The sequence below is a fragment of the Rhodnius prolixus genome, unplaced genomic scaffold, assembly GCF_049639745.1.
Source record: "Rhodnius prolixus isolate KJV_2025 unplaced genomic scaffold, Rpr scaffold_8, whole genome shotgun sequence".
NCBI classification, from domain to species: domain Eukaryota; kingdom Metazoa; phylum Arthropoda; class Insecta; order Hemiptera; family Reduviidae; genus Rhodnius; species Rhodnius prolixus.
The window spans coordinates 5969020-5987864 of NW_027411593.1; the positions used below are offsets into that span (position 1 = coordinate 5969020).

Below are 18845 nucleotides of genomic sequence, written 5' to 3' on the forward strand. Positions count from 1 at the left end.
GTACTTCTAAAGCCTATAGATTACATTGAGTTCTATCTAAATGTTGAGATCAGTCAGCATTAATATTAGCGAAGTAGTAGAGTTCTTTTCTCTATTTGTTAATACTTTAAGTATTGACCTTCATTCTGTCTCTAATATTTTCTGTGGAAAGATTATTTCTTGCCAGCATTACTCAACTAAATAGTTATCATTAAGTTTCTAAATCTCAGTTCTTAAGGTATGGTTGTATTCTGGTTCTCCAAATATCTAAAGTAACTTTTGAAAAAATTTGTTATTTTCTCGTAATTGGCAAATTTAATGCCTTCTTTTTTTTATCCATTTTGCGATTTGCTTTTTATATTCATAAACCACCGACTGTAGAAAAGTAATAAACAGTGTAATTCATTAGAATGTTTCGAATTCTTTTAATTATAACCTTCTACGTAGGGTATTACATTTTTTGCACTATTTTACTTCAAAATCACTATGTTTAGAATAGTTTATTTATTGTGTAACGGTGCCTTGCATGATCCTTTTGCTACAGAGTGAAATAAAACTAGTGATTGATTATTCATAATATGTCTGTGGGTGATAACACTTAGCATTGACCATCTGCAAGTTCTATTAGTTCTTTCCAATAACTATTATTTATTTGAAATCTTTCCAAATGTTGGTATTGAATCCTAGTGCCCTGTTATCCCCCAATACTAGAAACAAAAGCGAGAACTAAGTCGGTTTTAAGCACCTGAGACATTTTTTGCTCGGCTCCCTTATCGTGTTTTAAAACCCAATAATTTGCTGAACACCTAAAAATATGATAATTGAAGTGAATTCATTAAGAAGCACAGAAAGTGTAACACTTTTCTCTAATTTTATTTTGGCATTTTTCCGTACCATAGTGGGCTTAGTACAATTGCTTGGTATTTTATCAACATTCTTGGGTTATTTTTTGACTTATTTTTCTTTTTTTTTCGTACCCAATAATGTACTTAATCTAAAAGAGTTTTAATTGAAAAGGCAGTGCAGGTTATAGTAACCTTATCTTTTCCAGTTAGTCTGCTTGAACACCACGTGCTTATACGTTCTCCTTTCTGCAACTTCCGTACGAGAAAATCCAACCTGCCTTACACCACAACCAGTTTCCACGAGTTTATTGGATACTTGGAAAACCTATGACTGTGAGTGATTTAATTTATTTTTCCTTTACTTCTTAAATTCACTTTTTTGTTGTTGATTCCTAGTGCACTGTTGTCCCCTAATACTAAAAACAAAACCGAGCACTAAGTCGGTTTTAAGCACCTGAGACATTTTTGTACTCGGCTCCCTTATCGCGTTTTAAAACCAAATAATTTGCTGAGCATTTTAAATGAACACTAAGAATATGATGATTGAAGTGAATTCATTAAGAAGCATAGAAAGTGTAACATTTTTGTGTGCGTTTCAACAGGTTTGGTTATTGTCTTTTTCTTACTATTTCCCCCTTAAAATCTTGTATTTCTTTCAAGTAATTAACATTGTAAGACTTACACATTTGGAAAGACCGTGTAAATCATAACTTAATGGTCTTAATGCTGTGTAAAGTGGCAAGATTTACAATTAGTGCTCTCCGAGTTGTCAGTCTTACTGTGGGAATATTCTACCCTAGCTTTTTTTGTCATTTCTTCTTTTTCTGTTTTGTCTGTATGTTTGTTCTTTAGCATATTGGGAAGTAGAGCTATAATGTGCAAGTAAATTTGTTCCAATATTATTTGTGTAAGTGTATTGGTCAATTTTTAGATTGATTACTTCCTTAACAAGTCTTACTGAATTGATACACATTTTTTAAAACAACTTATCAGAAATTTAGTTTTTAAGATCCAGAAAGTATGCAAAAGTTAGCTTTTTCCGAATAATAAAGATTTTAAGCTAGTTAATACGTTTCTTAGGAAAACGTTTTGAAAACAGAACTTCATCACTAAAAATGAAATAAAATTGCCAATTTCACTAATAATGTTTTATTTATTTATTACCGTGCATTCGATCATCTAGACAACAGATGATGAATTTTTACATTCATAACATTCAAGGTTGGTTTGTCTTCCGCCCTTACTGTTTAGGTACTCATCTGGTCGGTTTTGAAACGTTCTACTTTGAGTCAAGTCAGTACTCCTAATTCTCAGAAAGATGATTTTAGTCATTTTTAACTATTTCTAATTGCGATGTGTTTTGTAATAAGTTGGAATATATATTACACAGATTCTTTCTACATTATTGAACTTTAGACTATTTTCTGTCTTCGGTATGTAATTTATATTTCTAGTACATTCCTTTTTTGGGCGTAATTTAAATTTAGCAATTCGTTCCAATTTGAAACCTTTATATCTCATTTCGTACTGATCGGATTTCAATGATTTCTTTTCTGAATTGTAGACAAAAGAGAGCTGTATAACTGGTATGAATTACACTGTTCTAGTCCCAATAGTTCTTGTGGTGTGAAAGGGTTAAATTTGAAGGTTTTCATATTCGTTCAAAACTTCAAACTCTTATATCTCTTTTCCTATTTATAAGATTTTAACGAATCCTTTAGCAAAATGTAGAAGAAAGTTTGGTGTATAACTGATATAAGGGGCATTTTTCTGATTATGATATTAAGCTAGATATAGAAGGTTTAATATTCCATTTTTTGGTCTAAGTTAGGCAATTCGTTCCAATTTGAAACGTTTATATCTCATTTCGTACTGATCGGATTTCAATAATTTCTTTAAGGAATCGTAGACAAAAGAGAGATGATTAACTGCCATGAATTACACTCTTCTAGTCCCAATAGTTTTTGTGGTGTGGAAGGTTATAATTTGATGGTTTTCATATTAGTTCAAAACTTCAAACTCTTATATCTCTTTTCCTATTTATCAGATTTTAACGAATTCTTTAGCAAAATGTAGAAGAAAGATAGCTGTATAACTGATATAAAGGGCATTTTTCTGATTATGATATTAAGCTAGATATAGAAGCTTTAATATTCCATTTTTTGGTCTAAGTTAGGCAATTCGTTCCAATTTGAAACGTTTATATCTCTTTTCGTACTGATCGGATTTCAACGATTTCTTAACCGAATCGTAGACAAAAGAGAGCTGAATAACTGGTATGAATTACACGGTTCTAGTACCAATGGTTCTTGTGGTGTGGAAGGTTAAAATTTGATGGTTTTCATATTCGTTCAAAACTTCAAACTCTTATATCTCTTATACTATTTATCAGATTTTAACGAATCCTTTAGCAAAATGTAGAAGAAAGATAGCTGTATAACTGATATAAAGGGCATTTTTCTGATTATGATATTAAGCAAGATATAGAAGGATTAATATTCCATTTTTTGGTCTAAGTTAAGCAATTCGTTCCTATTTGAAACATTTATATCTTTTTCGTACTGATCGGATTTCAATCATTTTTTTTCCGAATTGTAGACAAAAGAGAGCTGATTAACTGGTATGAATTACACTATTCTAGTCCCAATAGTTTTTCTGGTGTGGAAGGTTAAAATTTGAAGGTTTTCATATTCGTTCAAAACTTCATACTCTTATATCTCTTTTCCCATTTATCAGATTTTAACGAATCCTTTAGCAAAATGTAGAAGAATGTTCGGTGTTCAACTGATATAAGAGGCATTTTTCTGATTATGATATTAAGCTAGATATAGAAGGTTTAATATTCCATGTTTTTGGTCTAAGTTTAGCAATTGATTCCAATTTGAAACGTTTATATCTCATTTCGTACTGATCGGATTTCAATGATTTCTTTTCTGAATTGTAGACAAAATAGAGCTGTATAACTGGTATGAATTACACTGTTCTAGTCCCAATAGTTTTTGTGGTGTGGAAGGTTAAAATTTGATGGTTTTCATATTCGTTCAAAACTTCAAACTCTTATATCTCTTTTCCTATTTATCAGATTTTAACGAATCCTTTAGCAAAATGTAGAAGAATGTTCGGTGTTCAACTGATATAAGGGGCATTTTTCTGATTATGATATTAAGCTAGATATAGAAGGTTTAATATTCCATGTTTTTGGTCTAAGTTTAGCAATTGATTCCAATTTGAAACGTTTATATCTCATTTCGTACTGATCGGATTTCAATGATTTCTTTTCTGAATTGTAGACAATAGAGAGGTGATTAACTGGCATGAATTACACTGTTCTAGTCCCAATAGTTTTTGTGGTGTGGAAGGTTAAAATTTGAAGGTTTTCATATTCGTTCAAAATTTCATACTCTAATATCTCTTTTCCCATTTATCAGATTTTAACGAATCCTTTAGCAAAATGTAGAATAATGTTAGGTGTTCAACTGATATATGGGGTATTTTTCAGATTATGATATTAAGCTAGATATAGAAGGTTTAATATTCCATGTTTTTGGTCTAAGTTCAGCAATTGATTCCAATTTGAAACGTTTATATCTCATTTCGTACTGATCGGATTTCAATGATTTCTTTTCTGAATTGTAGACAATAGAGAGGTGATTAACTGGCATGAATTACACTGTTCTAGTCCCAATAGTTTTTGTGGTGTGGAAGGTTAAAATTTGAAGGTTTTCATATTCGTTCAAAATTTCATACTCTAATATCTCTTTTCCCATTTATCAGATTTTAACGAATCCTTTAGCAAAATGTAGAATAATGTTAGGTGTTCAACTGATATAAGGGGTATTTTTCAGATTATGATATTAAGCTAGATATAGAAGGTTTAATATTCCATGTTTTTGGTCTAAGTTCAGCAATTGATTCCAATTTGAAACGTTTATATCTCATTTCGTACTGATCGGATTTCAATGATTTCTTTTCTGAATTGTAGACAAAATAGAGCTGTATAACTGGTATGAATTACACTGTTCTAGTCCCAATAGTTTTTTTTGGTGTGGAAGGTTAAAATTTGAAGGTTTTCATATTCGTTCAAAACTTCAAACTCTTTTATCTCTTTTCCCATTTATCAGATTTTAACGAATCCTTTAGCAAAATGTAGAAGAATGTTAGGTGTATAACCTGATATAAAGGGCATTTTTCTGATTATGATATTAAGCTAGATATAGAAGGTTTAATATTCCATGTTTTTGGTCTATGTTTAGCAATTGATTCCAATTTGAAACGTTTATATCTTTTTTCGTACTGATTAGATTTCAATGCATTTTTTTCCGAATTGTAGACAAAAGAGAGCTGATTAACTGGTATGAATTACACTGTTCTAGTCCCAATAGTTTTTATGGTGTGGAAGGTTAAAATTTGATGGTTTTCATATTCGTTCAAAACTTGAAACTCTTATATCTCTTTTGCTATTTATCAGATTTTAACGAATCCTTTAGCAAAATGTAGAAGAATGTTAGGTGTTCAACTGATATAAAGGGCTTTTTTCTGATTATGATATTAAGCTAGATATAGAAGGTTTAATATTCCATTTTTTGGTCTAAGTTTAGCAATTGATTCCAATTTGAAACGTTTATATCTCATTTCGTACTGATCGGATTTCAATGATTTCTTTACCGAATCGTAGACAAAAGAAAACTGATTAACTGGTATGAATTACACTGTTCTAGTCCCAATAGTTTTTATGGTGTGGAAGGTTAAAATTTGAAGGTTTTCATATTCGTTCAAAACTTCAAACTCTTTTATCTCTTTTCCCATTTATCAGATTTTAACGAATCCTTTAGCAAAATGTAGAAGAATGTTAGGTGTTCAACTGATATAAGAGGCATTTTTCTGATTATGATATTAAGCTAGATATAGAAGGTTTAATATTCCATTTTTTGGTCTAAGTTTAGCAATTCGTTCCAATTTGAAACGTTTATATCTCATTTCGTACTGATCGGATTTCAATGATTTCTTTTCTGAATTGTAGACAAAAGAGAGCTGAATAACTGGTATGAATTACACGGTTCTAGTACCAATGGTTCTTGTGGTGTGGAAGGTTAAAATTTGATGGTTTTCATATTCGTTCAAAACTTCAAACTATTATATCTCTTATCCTATTTATCAGATTTTAACGAATCCTTTAGCAAAATGTAGAAGAAAGATAGCTGTATAACTGATATAAAGGGCATTTTTCTGATTATGATATTAAGCAAGATATAGAAGGATTAATATTCCATTTTTTGGTCTAAGTTAAGCAATTCGTTCCTATTTGAAACATTTATATCTTTTTCGTACTGATCGGATTTCAATCATTTTTTTTCCGAATTGTAGACAAAAGAGAGCTGATTAACTGGTATGAATTACACTATTCTAGTCCCAATAGTTTTTCTGGTGTGGAAGGTTAAAATTTGAAGGTTTTCATATTCGTTCAAAACTTCATACTCTTATATCTCTTTTCCCATTTATCAGATTTTAACGAATCCTTTAGCAAAATGTAGAAGAATGTTCGGTGTTCAACTGATATAAGAGGCATTTTTCTGATTATGATATTAAGCTAGATATAGAAGGTTTAATATTCCATGTTTTTGGTCTAAGTTTAGCAATTGATTCCAATTTGAAACGTTTATATCTCATTTCGTACTGATCGGATTTCAATGATTTCTTTTCTGAATTGTAGACAAAATAGAGCTGTATAACTGGTATGAATTACACTGTTCTAGTCCCAATAGTTTTTGTGGTGTGGAAGGTTAAAATTTGATGGTTTTCATATTCGTTCAAAACTTCAAACTCTTATATCTCTTTTCCTATTTATCAGATTTTAACGAATCCTTTAGCAAAATGTAGAAGAATGTTCGGTGTTCAACTGATATAAGGGGCATTTTTCAGATTATGATATTAAGCTAGATATAGAAGGTTTAATATTCCATGTTTTTGGTCTAAGTTTAGCAATTGATTCCAATTTGAAACGTTTATATCTCATTTCGTACTGATCGGATTTCAATGATTTCTTTTCTGAATTGTAGACAAAATAGAGCTGTATAACTGGTATGAATTACACTGTTCTAGTCCCAATAGTTTTTGTGGTGTGGAAGGTTAAAATTTGATGGTTTTCATATTCGTTCAAAACTTCAAACTCTTATATCTCTTTTCCTATTTATCAGATTTTAACGAATCCTTTAGCAAAATGTAGAAGAATGTTAGGTGTATAACTGATATAAGAGGCATTTTTCTGATTATGATATTAAGCTAGATATAGAAGGTTTAATATTCCATGTTTTTGGTCTAAGTTTAGCAATTGATTCCAATTTGAAACGTTTATATCTCATTTCGTACTGATCGGATTTCAATGATTTCTTTTCTGAATTGTAGACAATAGAGAGGTGATTAACTGGCATGAATTACACTGTTCTAGTCCCAATAGTTTTTGTGGTGTGGAAGGTTAAAATTTGAAGGTTTTCATATTCGTTCAAAATTTCATACTCTAATATCTCTTTTCCCATTTATCAGATTTTAACGAATCCTTTAGCAAAATGTAGAATAATGTTAGGTGTATAACTGATATAAAGGGCATTTTTCTAACTATGATATTAAGCTAGATATAGAAGGTTTAATATTCCATGTTTTTGGTCTAAGTTAGGCAATTCGTTCCAATTTGAAACGTTTATATCTTTTTTCGTACTGATCGGATTAAAATGATTTCTTTACCGAATCGTAGACAAAAGAAAACTGATTAACTGGTATGAATTACACTGTTCTAGTCCCAATAGTTTTTATGGTGTGGAAGGTTAAAATTTGAAGGTTTTCATATTCGTTCAAAACTTCAAACTCTTTTATCTCTTTTCCCATTTATCAGATTTTAACGAATCCTTTAGCAAAATGTAGAATAATGTTAGGTGTATAACTGATATAAAGGGCATTTTTCTAACTATGATATTAAGCTAGATATAGAAGGTTTAATATTCCATTTTTTGGTCTAAGTTAGGCAATTCGTTCCAATTTGAAACGTTTATATCTTTTTTCGTACTGATCGGATTTCAATGATTTTTTTTCCGAATTGTAGACAAAAGAGAGCTGATTAAGTGGTATGAATTACACTGTTCTAGTCCTAATAGTTTTTGTGGTGTGGAAGGTTAAAATTTGATGGTTTTTCATATTCGTTCAAAACTTCAAACTCTTATATCTCTTTTCCCATTTATCAGATTTTAACGAATCCTTTAGCAAAATGTAGAAGAATGTTAGGTGTTCAACTGATATAAGAGGCATTTTTCTGATTATGATATTAAGCTAGATATAGAAGGTTTAATATTCCATTTTTTGGTCTAAGTTTAGCAATTGATTCCAATTTGAAACGTTTATATCTTTTTTCGTACTAATTAGATTTCAATGATTTTTTTTCCGAATTGTAGACAAAAGAGAGCTGATTAAGTGGTATGAATTACACTGTTCTAGTCCTAATAGTTTTTGTGGTGTGGAAGGTTAAAATTTGATGGTTTTTCATATTCGTTCAAAACTTCAAACTCTTATATCTCTTTTCCCATTTATCAGATTTTAACGAATCCTTTAGCAAAATGTAGAAGAATGTTAGGTGTTCAACTGATATAAGAGGCATTTTTCTGATTATGATATTAAGCTAGATATAGAAGGTTTAATATTCCATGTTTTTGGTCTAAGTTTAGCAATTGATTCCAATTTGAAACGTTTATATCATTTTTCGTACTAATTAGATTTCAATGATTTTTTTTCCGAATTGTAGACAAAATAGAGCTGTATAACTGGTATGAATTACACTGTTCTAGTCCCAATAGTTTTTGTGGTGTGGAAGGTTAAAATTTGATGGTTTTCATATTCGTTCAAAACTTCAAACTCTTATATCTCTTTTCCTATTTATCAGATTTTAACGAATCCTTTAGCAAAATGTAGAAGAAAGTTAGGTGTATAACTGATATAAGAGGCATTTTTCTGATTATGATATTAAGCTAGATATAGAAGGTTTAATATTCCATGTTTTTGGTCTAAGTTTAGCAATTGATTCCAATTTGAAACGTTTATATCTCATTTCGTACTGATCGGATTTCAATGATTTCTTTTCTGAATTGTAGACAAAATAGAGCTGTATAACTGGTATGAATTACACTGTTCTAGTCCCAATAGTTTTTGTGGTGTGGAAGGTTAAAATTTGATGGTTTTCATATTCGTTCAAAACTTCAAACTCTTATATCTCTTTTCCTATTTATCAGATTTTAACGAATCCTTTAGCAAAATGTAGAAGAATGTTAGGTGTATAACTGATATAAGAGGCATTTTTCTGATTATGATATTAAGCTAGATATAGAAGGTTTAATATTCCATGTTTTTGGTCTAAGTTTAGCAATTGATTCCAATTTGAAACGTTTATATCTCATTTCGTACTGATCGGATTTCAATGATTTCTTTTCTGAATTGTAGACAATAGAGAGGTGATTAACTGGCATGAATTACACTGTTCTAGTCCCAATAGTTTTTGTGGTGTGGAAGGTTAAAATTTGAAGGTTTTCATATTCGTTCAAAATTTCATACTCTAATATCTCTTTTCCCATTTATCAGATTTTAACGAATCCTTTAGCAAAATGTAGAATAATGTTAGGTGTTCAACTGATATAAGGGGTATTTTTCAGATTATGGTATTAAGCTAGATATAGAAGGTTCAATATTCCATGTTTTTGGTCTAAGTTCAGCAATTGATTCCAATTTGAAACGTTTATATCTCATTTCGTACTGATCGGATTTCAATGATTTCTTTTCTGAATTGTAGACAATAGAGAGGTGATTAACTGGCATGAATTACACTGTTCTAGTCCCAATAGTTTTTGTGGTGTGGAAGGTTAAAATTTGAAGGTTTTCATATTCGTTCAAAATTTCATACTCTAATATCTCTTTTCCCATTTATCAGATTTTAACGAATCCTTTAGCAAAATGTAGAATAATGTTAGGTGTATAACTGATATAAAGGGCATTTTTCTAACTATGATATTAAGCTAGATATAGAAGGTTTAATATTCCATTTTTTGGTCTAAGTTAGGCAATTCGTTCCAATTTGAAACGTTTATATCTTTTTTCGTACTGATCGGATTTCAATGATTTCTTTACCGAATCGTAGACAAAAGAAAACTGATTAACTGGTATGAATTACACTGTTCTAGTCCCAATAGTTTTTATGGTGTGGAAGGTTAAAATTTGAAGGTTTTCATATTCGTTCAAAACTTCAAACTCTTATATCTCTTTTCCTATTTATCAGATTTTAACGAATCCTTTAGCAAAATGTAGAATAATGTTAGGTGTTCAACTGATATAAGGGGTATTTTTCAGATTATGATATTAAGCTAGATATAGAAGGTTTAATATTCCATGTTTTTGGTCTAAGTTTAGTAATTGATTCCAATTTGAAACGTTTATATCTCATTTCGTACTGATCGGATTTCAATGATTTCTTTTCTGAATTGTAGACAATAGAGAGGTGATTAACTGGCATGAATTACACTGTTCTAGTCCCAATAGTTTTTGTGGTGTGGAAGGTTAAAATTTGAAGGTTTTCATATTCGTTCAAAATTTCATACTCTAATATCTCTTTTCCCATTTATCAGATTTTAACGAATCCTTTAGCAAAATGTAGAATAATGTTAGGTGTATAACTGATATAAAGGGCATTTTTCTAACTATGATATTAAGCTAGATATAGAAGGTTTAATATTCCATGTTTTTGGTCTAAGTTTAGCAATTGATTCCAATTTGAAACGTTTATATCTTTTTTCGTACTGATTAGATTTCAATGCTTTTTTTTCCGAATTGTAGACAAAAGAAAACTGATTAACTGGTATGAATTACACTGTTCTAGTCCCAATAGTTTTTATGGTGTGGAAGGTTAAAATTTGAAGGTTTTCATATTCGTTCAAAACTTCAAACTCTTTTATCTCTTTTCCCATTTATCAGATTTTAACGAATCCTTTAGCAAAATGTAGAAGAATGTTAGGTGTTCAACTGATATAAGAGGCATTTTTCTGATTATGATATTAAGCTAGATATAGAAGGTTTAATATTCCATTTTTTGGTCTAAGTTTAGCAATTGATTCCAATTTGAAACGTTTATATCTTTTTTCGTACTAATTAGATTTCAATGATTTTTTTTCCGAATTGTAGACAAAAGAGAGCTGATTAAGTGGTATGAATTACACTGTTCTAGTCCTAATAGTTTTTGTGGTGTGGAAGGTTAAAATTTGATGGTTTTTCATATTCGTTCAAAACTTCAAACTCTTATATCTCTTTTCCCATTTATCAGATTTTAACGAATCCTTTAGCAAAATGTAGAAGAATGTTAGGTGTTCAACTGATATAAGAGGCATTTTTCTGATTATGATATTAAGCTAGATATAGAAGGTTTAATATTCCATGTTTTTGGTCTAAGTTTAGCAATTGATTCCAATTTGAAACGTTTATATCTTTTTTCGTACTAATTAGATTTCAATGATTTTTTTTCCGAATTGTAGACAAAATAGAGCTGTATAACTGGTATGAATTACACTGTTCTAGTCCCAATAGTTTTTGTGGTGTGGAAGGTTAAAATTTGATGGTTTTCATATTCGTTCAAAACTTCAAACTCTTATATCTCTTTTCCTATTTATCAGATTTTAACGAATCCTTTAGCAAAATGTAGAAGAATGTTAGGTGTATAACTGATATAAGAGGCATTTTTCTGATTATGATATTAAGCTAGATATAGAAGGTTTAATATTCCATGTTTTTGGTCTAAGTTTAGCAATTGATTCCAATTTGAAACGTTTATATCTCATTTCGTACTGATCGGATTTCAATGATTTCTTTTCTGAATTGTAGACAAAATAGTGCTGTATAACTGGTATGAATTACACTGTTCTAGTCCCAATAGTTTTTGTGGTGTGGAAGGTTAAAATTTGATGGTTTTCATATTCGTTCAAAACTTCAAACTCTTATATCTCTTTTCCTATTTATCAGATTTTAACGAATCCTTTAGCAAAATGTAGAAGAATGTTAGGTGTATAACTGATATAAGAGGCATTTTTCTGATTATGATATTAAGCTAGATATAGAAGGTTTAATATTCCATGTTTTTGGTCTAAGTTTAGCAATTGATTCCAATTTGAAACGTTTATATCTCATTTCGTACTGATCGGATTTCAATGATTTCTTTTCTGAATTGTAGACAATAGAGAGGTGATTAACTGGCATGAATTACACTGTTCTAGTCCCAATAGTTTTTGTGGTGTGGAAGGTTAAAATTTGAAGGTTTTCATATTCATTCAAAATTTCATACTCTAATATCTCTTTTCCCATTTATCAGATTTTAACGAATCCTTTAGCAAAATGTAGAATAATGTTAGGTGTTCAACTGATATAAGGGGTATTTTTCAGATTATGATATTAAGCTAGATATAGAAGGTTCAATATTCCATGTTTTTGGTCTAAGTTCAGCAATTGATTCCAATTTGAAACGTTTATATCTCATTTCGTACTGATCGGATTTCAATGATTTCTTTTCTGAATTGTAGACAATAGAGAGATGATTAACTGGCATGAATTACACTGTTCTAGTCCCAATAGTTTTTGTGGTGTGGAAGGTTAAAATTTGAAGGTTTTCATATTCGTTCAAAATTTCATACTCTAATATCTCTTTTCCCATTTATCAGATTTTAACGAATCCTTTAGCAAAATGTAGAATAATGTTAGGTGTATAACTGATATAAAGGGCATTTTTCTAACTATGATATTAAGCTAGATATAGAAGGTTTAATATTCCATTTTTTGGTCTAAGTTAGGCAATTCGTTCCAATTTGAAACGTTTATATCTTTTTTCGTACTGATCGGATTTCAATGATTTCTTTACCGAATCGTAGACAAAAGAAAACTGATTAACTGGTATGAATTACACTGTTCTAGTCCCAATAGTTTTTATGGTGTGGAAGGTTAAAATTTGAAGGTTTTCATATTCGTTCAAAACTTCAAACTCTTTTATCTCTTTTCCCATTTATCAGATTTTAACGAATCCTTTAGCAAAATGTAGAAGAATGTTAGGTGTTCAACTGATATAAGAGGCATTTTTCTGATTATGATATTAAGCTAGATATAGAAGGTTTAATATTCCATTTTTTGGTCTAAGTTTAGCAATTGATTCCAATTTGAAACGTTTATATCTCATTTCGTACTGATCGGATTTCAATGATTTCTTTTCTGAATTGTAGACAATAGAGAGGTGATTAACTGGCATGAATTACACTGTTCTAGTCCCAATAGTTTTTGTGGTGTGGAAGGTTAAAATTTGAAGGTTTTCATATTCGTTCAAAATTTCATACTCTAATATCTCTTTTCCCATTTATCAGATTTTAACGAATCCTTTAGCAAAATGTAGAATAATGTTAGGTGTATAACTGATATAAAGGGCATTTTTCTAACTATGATATTAAGCTAGATATAGAAGGTTTAATATTCCATGTTTTTGGTCTAAGTTTAGCAATTGATTCCAATTTGAAACGTTTATATCTTTTTTCGTACTGATTAGATTTCAATGCTTTTTTTTCCGAATTGTAGACAAAAGTGAGCTGATTAACTGGTATGAATTACACTGTTCTAGTCCCGATAGTTTTTGTGGTGTGGAAGGTTAAAATTTGATGGTTTTCATATTCGTTCAAAACTTCAAACTCTTATATCTCTTTTCCTATTTATCAGATTTTAACGAATCCTTTAGCAAAATGTAGAAGAAAGTTAGGTGTATAACTGATATAAAGGGCATTTTTCTAACTATGATATTAAGCTAGATATAGAAGGTTTAATATTCCATTTTTTGGTCTAAGTTTAGCAATTGATTCCAATTTGAAACGTTTATATCTTTTTTCGTACTAATTAGATTTCAATGATTTTTTTTCCGAATTGTAGACAAAAGAGAGCTGATTAACTGGTATGAATTACACTGTTCTAGTCCTAATAGTTTTTGTGGTGTGGAAGGTTAAAATTTGATGGTTTTTCATATTCGTTCAAAACTTCAAACTCTTATATCTCTTTTCCTATTTATCAGATTTTAACGAATCCTTTAGCAAAATGTAGAAGAAAGTTAGGTGTATAACTGATATAAGAGGCATTTTTCTGATTATGATATTAAGCTAGATATAGAAGGTTTAATATTCCATTTTTTGGTCTAAGTTTAGCAATTGATTCCAATTTGAAACGTTTATATCTTTTTTCGTACTAATTAGATTTCAATGATTTTTTTTCCGAATTGTAGACAAAAGAGAGCTGATTAACTGGTATGAATTACACTGTTCTACTCCTAATAGTTTTTGTGGTGTGGAAGGTTAAAATTTGATGGTTTTTCATATTCGTTCAAAACTTCAAACTCTTATATCTCTTTTCCTATTTATCAGATTTTAACGAATCCTTTAGCAAAATGTAGAAGAAAGTTAGGTGTATAACTGATATAAAGGGCATTTTTCTAACTATGATATTAAGCTAGATATAGAAGGTTTAATATTCCATTTTTTGGTCTAAGTTTAGCAATTGATTCCAATTTGAAACGTTTATATCTTTTTTCGTACTAATTAGATTTCAATGATTTTTTTTCCGAATTGTAGACAAAAGAGAGCTGATTAACTGGTATGAATTACACTGTTCTAGTCCTAATAGTTTTTGTGGTGTGGAAGGTTAAAATTTGATGGTTTTTCATATTCGTTCAAAACTTCAAACTCTTATATCTCTTTTCCTATTTATCAGATTTTAACGAATCCTTTAGCAAAATGTAGAAGAAAGTTAGGTGTATAACTGATATAAGAGGCATTTTTCTGATTATGATATTAAGCTAGATATAGAAGGTTTAATATTCCATTTTTTGGTCTAAGTTTAGCAATTGATTCCAATTTGAAACGTTTATATCTTTTTTCGTACTAATTAGATTTCAATGATTTTTTTTCCGAATTGTAGACAAAAGAGAGCTGATTAACTGGTATGAATTACACTGTTCTACTCCTAATAGTTTTTGTGGTGTGGAAGGTTAAAATTTGATGGTTTTTCATATTCGTTCAAAACTTCAAACTCTTATATCTCTTTTCCTATTTATCAGATTTTAACGAATCCTTTAGCAAAATGTAGAAGAAAGTTAGGTGTATAACTGATATAAAGGGCATTTTTCTAACTATGATATTAAGCTAGATATAGAAGGTTTAATATTCCATTTTTTGGTCTAAGTTTAGCAATTGATTCCAATTTGAAACGTTTATATCTTTTTTCGTACTAATTAGATTTCAATGATTTTTTTTCCGAATTGTAGACAAAAGAGAGCTGATTAACTGGTATGAATTACACTGTTCTAGTCCTAATAGTTTTTGTGGTGTGGAAGGTTAAAATTTGAAGGTTTTCATATTCGTTCAAAACTTCAAACTCTTATATCTCTTTTCCTATTTATCAGATTTTAACGAATCCTTTAGCAAAATGTAGAAGAAAGTTAGGTGTATAACTGATATAAGAGGCATTTTTCTGATTATGATATTAAGCTAGATATAGAAGGTTTAATATTCCATTTTTTGGTCTAAGTTTAGCAATTCGTTCCAATTTGAAACGTTTATATCTCATTTCGTACTGATCGGATTTCAATGATTTCTTTTCTGAATTGTAGACAAAAGAGAGCTGAATAACTGGTATGAATTACACGGTTCTAGTACCAATGGTTCTTGTGGTGTGGAAGGTTAAAATTTGATGGTTTTCATATTCGTTCAAAACTTCAAACTATTATATCTCTTATCCTATTTATCAGATTTTAACGAATCCTTTAGCAAAATGTAGAAGAAAGATAGCTGTATAACTGATATAAAGGGCATTTTTCTGATTATGATATTAAGCAAGATATAGAAGGATTAATATTCCATTTTTTGGTCTAAGTTAAGCAATTCGTTCCTATTTGAAACATTTATATCTTTTTCGTACTGATCGGATTTCAATCATTTTTTTTCCGAATTGTAGACAAAAGAGAGCTGATTAACTGGTATGAATTACACTATTCTAGTCCCAATAGTTTTTCTGGTGTGGAAGGTTAAAATTTGAAGGTTTTCATATTCGTTCAAAACTTCATACTCTTATATCTCTTTTCCCATTTATCAGATTTTAACGAATCCTTTAGCAAAATGTAGAAGAATGTTCGGTGTTCAACTGATATAAGAGGCATTTTTCTGATTATGATATTAAGCTAGATATAGAAGGTTTAATATTCCATGTTTTTGGTCTAAGTTTAGCAATTGATTCCAATTTGAAACGTTTATATCTCATTTCGTACTGATCGGATTTCAATGATTTCTTTTCTGAATTGTAGACAAAATAGAGCTGTATAACTGGTATGAATTACACTGTTCTAGTCCCAATAGTTTTTGTGGTGTGGAAGGTTAAAATTTGATGGTTTTCATATTCGTTCAAAACTTCAAACTCTTATATCTCTTTTCCTATTTATCAGATTTTAACGAATCCTTTAGCAAAATGTAGAAGAATGTTCGGTGTTCAACTGATATAAGGGGCATTTTTCAGATTATGATATTAAGCTAGATATAGAAGGTTTAATATTCCATGTTTTTGGTCTAAGTTTAGCAATTGATTCCAATTTGAAACGTTTATATCTCATTTCGTACTGATCGGATTTCAATGATTTCTTTTCTGAATTGTAGACAAAATAGAGCTGTATAACTGGTATGAATTACACTGTTCTAGTCCCAATAGTTTTTGTGGTGTGGAAGGTTAAAATTTGATGGTTTTCATATTCGTTCAAAACTTCAAACTCTTATATCTCTTTTCCTATTTATCAGATTTTAACGAATCCTTTAGCAAAATGTAGAAGAATGTTAGGTGTATAACTGATATAAGAGGCATTTTTCTGATTATGATATTAAGCTAGATATAGAAGGTTTAATATTCCATGTTTTTGGTCTAAGTTTAGCAATTGATTCCAATTTGAAACGTTTATATCTCATTTCGTACTGATCGGATTTCAATGATTTCTTTTCTGAATTGTAGACAATAGAGAGGTGATTAACTGGCATGAATTACACTGTTCTAGTCCCAATAGTTTTTGTGGTGTGGAAGGTTAAAATTTGAAGGTTTTCATATTCGTTCAAAATTTCATACTCTAATATCTCTTTTCCCATTTATCAGATTTTAACGAATCCTTTAGCAAAATGTAGAATAATGTTAGGTGTATAACTGATATAAAGGGCATTTTTCTAACTATGATATTAAGCTAGATATAGAAGGTTTAATATTCCATGTTTTTGGTCTAAGTTAGGCAATTCGTTCCAATTTGAAACGTTTATATCTTTTTTCGTACTGATCGGATTAAAATGATTTCTTTACCGAATCGTAGACAAAAGAAAACTGATTAACTGGTATGAATTACACTGTTCTAGTCCCAATAGTTTTTATGGTGTGGAAGGTTAAAATTTGAAGGTTTTCATATTCGTTCAAAACTTCAAACTCTTTTATCTCTTTTCCCATTTATCAGATTTTAACGAATCCTTTAGCAAAATGAAGAATAATGTTAGGTGTATAACTGATATAAAGGGCATTTTTCTAACTATGATATTAAGCTAGATATAGAAGGTTTAATATTCCATTTTTTGGTCTAAGTTAGGCAATTCGTTCCAATTTGAAACGTTTATATCTTTTTTCGTACTGATCGGATTTCAATGATTTCTTTACCGAATCGTAGACAAAAGAAAACTGATTAACTGGTATGAATTACACTGTTCTAGTCCCAATAGTTTTTATGGTGTGGAAGGTTAAAATTTGAAGGTTTTCATATTCGTTCAAAACTTCAAACTCTTTTATCTCTTTTCCCATTTATCAGATTTTAACGAATCCTTTAGCAAAATGTAGAAGAATGTTAGGTGTTCAACTGATATAAGAGGCATTTTTCTGATTATGATATTAAGCTAGATATAGAAGGTTTAATATTCCATTTTTTGGTCTAAGTTTAGCAATTGATTCCAATTTGAAACGTTTATATCTTTTTTCGTACTAATTAGATTTCAATGATTTTTTTTCCGAATTGTAGACAAAAGAGAGCTGATTAAGTGGTATGAATTACACTGTTCTAGTCCTAATAGTTTTTGTGGTGTGGAAGGTTAAAATTTGATGGTTTTTCATATTCGTTCAAAACTTCAAACTCTTATATCTCTTTTCCCATTTATCAGATTTTAAGGAATCCTTTAGCAAAATGTAGAAGAATGTTAGGTGTTCAACTGATATAAGAGGCATTTTTCTGATTATGATATTAAGCTAGATATAGAAGGTTTAATATTCCATGTTTTTGGTCTAAGTTTAGCAATTGATTCCAATTTGAAACGTTTATATCTTTTTTCGTACTAATTAGATTTCAATGATTTTTTTTCCGAATTGTAGACAAAATAGAGCTGTATAACTGGTATGAATTACACTGTTCTAGTCCCAATAGTTTTTGTGGTGTGGAAGGTTAAAATTTGATGGTTTTCATATTCGTTCAAAACTTCAAACTCTTATATCTCTTTTCCTATTTATCAGATTTTAACGAATCCTTTAGCAAAATGTAGAAGAAAGTTAGGTGTATAACTGATATAAGAGGCATTTTTCTGATTATGATATTAAGCTAGATATAGAAGGTTTAATATTCCATGTTTTTGGTCTAAGTTTAGCAATTGATTCCAATTTGAAACGTTTATATCTCATTTCGTACTGATCGGATTTCAATGATTTCTTTTCTGAATTGTAGACAAAATAGAGCTGTATAACTGGTATGAATTACACTGTTCTAGTCCCAATAGTTTTTGTGGTGTGGAAGGTTAAAATTTGATGGTTTTCATATTCGTTCAAAACTTCAAACTCTTATATCTCTTTTCCTATTTATCAGATTTTAACGAATCCTTTAGCAAAATGTAGAAGAATGTTAGGTGTATAACTGATATAAGAGGCATTTTTCTG

The 18845-nt window shown here is 29.7% G+C and overlaps 1 protein-coding gene across 10 annotated transcripts in view; it reads left to right on the top strand.

The window, feature by feature from the left end:
• Window positions 1-18845, top strand: part of LOC141450764 (uncharacterized) — an 84760-nt gene that overhangs the window by 13973 nt on the left and 51942 nt on the right. For 9 of the 10 annotated variants that reach the window (XM_074121539.1, XM_074121541.1, XM_074121540.1 and 6 more), the window contains exon 3: window positions 1031-1157. The exons of the other annotated variant lie outside the window; for it this stretch is intronic. In XM_074121539.1, coding sequence (XP_073977640.1) covers window positions 1152-1157 — 6 coding nt within the window. In that variant the 5' untranslated portion in view covers window positions 1031-1151. The remainder of the gene's footprint in view (window positions 1-1030; window positions 1158-18845) is intronic. 10 annotated transcript variants of the gene reach the window in all.